Source organism: Salvelinus sp. IW2-2015, unplaced genomic scaffold, assembly GCF_002910315.2.
Source record: "Salvelinus sp. IW2-2015 unplaced genomic scaffold, ASM291031v2 Un_scaffold3186, whole genome shotgun sequence".
In the NCBI taxonomy this organism is placed as follows: domain Eukaryota; kingdom Metazoa; phylum Chordata; class Actinopteri; order Salmoniformes; family Salmonidae; genus Salvelinus; species Salvelinus sp. IW2-2015.
This window is the reverse complement of record NW_019944473.1, coordinates 31,330-36,558: the sequence shown is the minus strand read 5'-3', so window position 1 is coordinate 36,558 and position 5,229 is coordinate 31,330. Positions and strand designations below refer to the sequence as shown.

The 5,229-nt window shown below is 45.5% G+C and overlaps 2 protein-coding genes across 2 annotated transcripts; one reads left to right on the top strand and one right to left on the bottom strand.

The window, feature by feature from the left end:
• Positions 1-465: 465 nt before the first annotated feature.
• On the bottom strand, positions 466-1,026 carry LOC112075473 (mu-type opioid receptor-like). The gene is made up of 2 exons (XM_070440925.1): positions 668-1,026; positions 466-524 (listed from the first exon to the last, which is right to left on the bottom strand). The coding sequence occupies exons 1-2, from the start codon at positions 1,017-1,019 to the stop codon at positions 466-468; spliced, it is 411 nt and encodes a 136-aa protein (XP_070297026.1). The 5' UTR covers positions 1,020-1,026.
• A 2,221-nt stretch (positions 1,027-3,247) lies between these two features.
• Positions 3,248-3,579, top strand: LOC112075472 (mu-type opioid receptor-like). The gene has a single exon (XM_024142472.2). It carries the CDS (start codon positions 3,255-3,257, stop codon positions 3,552-3,554), a length of 300 nt encoding a protein of 99 aa, XP_023998240.1. The 5' UTR covers positions 3,248-3,254; the 3' UTR covers positions 3,555-3,579.
• Positions 3,580-5,229: the final 1,650 nt, after the last annotated feature.

Here is a 5,229-nt window from a genome sequence, read left to right as displayed (position 1 = left end):
CTCTCTTCTATCTCTCTTCCTCTCTCTCTCTCTCTATCCTATCGGTATCTCGCCTCTTCAATCTCTCTTCTTCTCTCTCTCTCTCTCTTTCTACTCTTCTTCAGCATCAGCTCTCTCCATCTCTCATCTTCTCTCATCCCTCTCTCTTTCTACTCGACTTTCCCTCCACGGTCCCAGTCCCTCCTCTGCCTGTCCTCTTCGCGCATTTGAACAACATGGTGTGAGAAGTTTGGCCAGAGAAATGTACTTCTCTTCATAACCTCCTGGAGTAAACCGAACGATGTCTCTCTCTTGTTAAGCGGCTGCATGGGCTTCTCTTATGGGACGTTAACTGGACAGAGTGAAGATATACCTAGGAGCAAGATAGTCACATCCTCTACACATATAATTCCGGCTCTGATTAATACTGACGCTAGGGTTGTCACCAATTATACCGTTCCTCTCTCTCTCTCGTTCCTTCTCTTCTCACTCTCGAGCTCTCTGGAGCTCAAACAGAGAGTTCTCTTCGTCACTCTGTCTCATCACTTCTCCACGTGAGGATGCATGTCCTTACTCTACTTTGGGTCTGCCTGTCTAAACATAGCCATAGACAGACAGACAGACAGACAGACAGACAGACAGACAGACAGACAGACAGACAGACAGACAGACACCCAATATAACCTACTGTTATGTTCGACCTCCACCTCCACATCTCCCAACACCATGGCCGGTACCCCTATCGCCGACGCCAGGACCCACACACAGATGTTGACCACCTTGGCCTTGTGGGGCGTCCTCATGTCCAGGGCCTTGACCGGATGGCACACGGCCACGTARCGATCCATGCTCATCACGGTCAGAGTAAAKGTRCTGGTGAACATGTTGTAGTAGTCGATGGAGACCACGGCCTTGCAGAGGGCGTTACCGAACGGCCAGAAGCCCAGGAAMACGTCTGTTCCCTGGAAGGGTAATGTAGCGAGAACCAGGAAGTCAGCCAGAGCCAGGTTAAATATGTAGATGTTGGTGGCTGTCTTCATCTTGGTGTACCTGGCAGAGAGGAGAATTGTATTAATAGATATGTAGATGTTGGTGTAACTGGGTAGAATTGGTGGCTGTTCTTATTATATTGAAGAATAGGATAGAAAAGCATCTTATACCTAGATTGAAAGCCACTGTAGTGGAAAAGTTGGAAAACGGATACAGTCAGTGCCAAATATTGAACATCCATTTGTTGAAACACACAAACACAAACACACACACACGCACGCACGCACGCACGCACGCACGCACGCACGCACGCACACACACACACACACACACACTGTCAGTCTGTCTGTTATATTGGGTGTCTGTCTGTTATATTGTCTGTCTGTCTGTCTGTCTGTCTGTCTGTCTGTCTGTCTGTCTGTCTGTCTGTCTGTCTGTCTGTCTGTCTGTCCCTGTCCGTCCGTCTGACTGACTATTTAAGTGAGTTTGTGAATGGCCTGCTTGGCAGGAAGCAGGTTGGCAACAAAGTGTTGAAAATAGATCCACACCTTCTTATGTAACAGGAAGTCTTGTTATAATTTCATACCCACAACATGTTCCCATTCCTTCATATTGTTGCTGTCAAAAGAAAATCTTGTTACTCTGAGAGAGAGAGAGAGAGAGAGAGAGAGAGAGAGAGAAAGAGGAGCGGGAGAGATTGTGGAAAGATAGAAAGAGAGTGGAGAGACAGAGGAGCGAGATAAAGACAGGAGAGAGAGAGAGAGGAGCATGAGAGAGAGAGGAAGAGAGAGAGAAGAGGAAGAGAGAGAGAGAGGAGAGAGAGAGACATAGGGAGAGAAAGGAGCGGGAGAGAGAGGAAGAGAGAGAGGAGAGAGAGAGAGAGAGAGAGAGAGAGAGGAGAGGAGAGAGGAGAGAGACATAGGGAGAGAGAGGAGCGGAGAGAGAGAGAGAGAGAGAGAGAGAGAGAGAGAGAGAGAGAGAGAGAGAGAAGAGAGAGAGAGAGAGAGAGACAGAGAGAGAGAGAGAGAGAGAGAGAGAGAGGAGGTAATGGAGCTTCATTATTAGGCTGTAATTATATGTGTAGAGGAGAGACTCGTATACTGTAGTTACTCCAAAGGAGGGTAAAGAGAAGACATGTTCTCTGTAGAAGAGACTTCTCTGCACATTTTCAAAATGCGAAGAGGCAGCAGGAGGGAGGGAGGGAGGGAAGGGAGAGGAAGAAGAGATAGATAGAGAGAGAGAGAGAGAGAGAGAGAGAGAAGAGAGAAGAGGAAGAAGAGATAGAGAGAAGAGAGAGAGAGAGAGAGGAAGAAGAGATAGATAGAGAGAGAGAGGAGAGAGAATAGAGAGAGAGAGAGAGGACTAGGGTGATTGAATTTTTCCACATTGAAATAAAAAACAAATATTTAAAGAGTGTAAAAAAAAAAGCCTTATGACTTTGATTTCATCAAATATCAAAAATGTAAGTCAGTTTGTTCTCTGCTGCTGATGTGGTCTGCTGGTTCCTAGCCACAAACTATCTTCATGACGATCTTCATCTCAGTTCCTAAAAGGAGAAACCCTCACACACAGTTGACTGTCTTTTCATATTAAAAAAGAGCAACAAGATTTTCTTTTGACAGCAACAATATGAAGGAATGGGAACATGTTGTGGGTATGAAATTATAACAAGACTTCCTGTTACATAGAGGTGTGGATCTATTTTCAACACTTTGTTGCCAACCTGCTTCCTGCCAAGCAGGCCATTCCCAAACTCACTTAAATAGTCAGTCGACGGACGGACAGGGACAGAAGACAGACACGACAGACAGACAGACAGACAGACAGACAGACAGGACAGACAGACAGACAGACAGACAGACAGACAAGACAGACAGACAGACAGACAGACAGACAGACAGACCAGACAGACAGACAGACAGACAGACAGACAGACAGACAGACAGACAGACAGACAGACAGACAGACAGACAGACAGACAGACAGACAGACAACGACAGACAGACAGACAGACAGACAGACAGACAGACAGACAGACAGTGTGTGTGTGTGGTGTGTGTGTGTGTGTGTGTTCGTGTTTGTGTGTTTCAACAAATGGATGTTCAATATTTGGCACTGACTGTATCCGTTTTCCAACTTTTCCACTACAGTGGCTTTCAATCTAGGTATAAGATGCTTTTCTATCCTATTCTTCAATATAATAAGAACAGCACCAATTCTACCCAGTTACACCAAACATCTACATATCTATTAATACAATTCTCCTCTCTGCCAGGTACACCAAGATGAAGACAGCCACCAACATCTACATATTTAACCTGGCTCTGGCTGACTTCCTGGTTCTCGCTACATTACCCTTCCAGGGAACAGACGTGTTCCTGGGCTTCTGGCCGTTCGGTAACGCCCTCTGCAAGGCCGTGGTCTCCATCGACTACTACAACATGTTCACCAGTACATTTACTCTGACCGTGATGAGCATGGATCGCTACGTGGCCGTGTGCCATCCGGTCAAGGCCCTGGACATGAGGACGCCCCACAAGGCCAAGGTGGTCAACATCTGTGTGTGGGTCTGGCGTCGGCGATAGGGGTACCGGCCATGGTGTTGGGAGATGTGGAGGTGGAGGTCGAACATAACAGTAGGTTATATTGTCTGTCTGTCTGTCTGTCTGTCTGTCTGTCTGTCTGTCTGTCTGTCTGTCTGTCTGTCTGTTGTCTGTCTGTCTGTCTGTCTGTCTGTCTGTCTGTCTGTCTGTCTGTCTGTCTGTCTGTCTGTCTGTCGTCTGTCTATGGCTATGTTTAGACAGGCAGCCCAATTCTGATATTTATTTCGGTGTTGGTCTTTTCACCAGATCAGCTCTGAAAAATAAGGTGTTAAATAGACATTGTTTGGTTAATTATCAGTCTGATTTATCTGTTCTACCCTCAGTCTGACCTCTGACCTCTGTGTTCATCTAATTTCAGATTCTCTCTCTCAATTTAATTTCAATTTCAGTTCCATTTAAGGGGTTTTATTGGCATGGGAAACCATATGTTTTACATTGCCAAAGCAAGTGAAAAAGATAATAAACAAAAATGAAATAAACAATAAAAAAATTAACAGTAAACATTCTACTCCCAATGTTCAAAGGAATAGAGCATTTCAAATGTCTATTATGGCTATATACAGTGTTGTAACAATGTGCAAATAGTTAAAGTACCAAAAAGAAATATATTACTATATATATATGTATATTGGTTGTATTTACAATGGTGTTTGTTCTTCACTGGTTGCCCTTTTTTGTGACAACAGGTCACAACTTTGGTGCTGTGTGAAACACTGTGGTATTTCACCCAATAGATATGGGAGTTGGTCAAAATTGAATTTGTTTTCGAATTCTTTGGGGGTCTGTGTAATCTTAGGGGAAATTTGTGTCTCTCTATATGTGTCATACATTTGGCAGGAGTTAGGAAGTGCAGCTCAGTTTTCACCTCATTTGTGGGCAGTGTGGCACATAGCCTGCTTCTCTTGAGAGCCAGGTCTGCTATGGAGGCCTTTCTCAATAGCAAGGTATGCTCACTGAGTCTGTACATGTCAAAGCTTTCCTTAATTTGAGTCAGTTACAGTGGAAGGGATTCTGCAACTGTGTACTCTCGCGTTTAGGGCCAAATAGCATTCTAGTTTGCCAAAAATGTTTGTTAATCTCTTTCCAGTGTGTCAAAGTAATTGGAGGCCAAATTACAGCCTACGAGTCTTCTTGGCGGTATGAACGCCCAGAAGCTTGCGCACCACCCTATTTTGGACGTTTCTTCCATCTTCTCTGCAGATCCATCTCAAGCTCTGTCAGGTTTTGGATGAGAGAGCGGATTGCTGCCACAGCTATTTTGCAGGTCTCTCCCTGAGGATGGTCGATCGGGTTCAAGTCCGGGCTCTGGCTGGGCCACTTAAGGACATTCAAGACATTATTTGTCCCGAAGCCAACTCCTGCGTTTGTCTTGGCTGTCGGATTAGGGTCTTTGTCCTGATGGAAGTGAACCTTCCTCCCAGTGCTCAGGCCTGAGCGCCATCGGCGAGCAGGTTTTTCATCAAGGAACTCTATGTAACTGCATCTTTCCTCAATCCTGACTAGTCTCCCGTCCGCTGACACCTGAAAACATCCCCACAGCCACAAGGGCTGCCCACCACATAGCTTTTTACTTCAACCCGGTAGAAATGGGTAGCAGTTTCTCTCAGACATGACACTTAGGGCTTTCCAGGCCAAAAGAGTTCAATCTTGGTTCCTC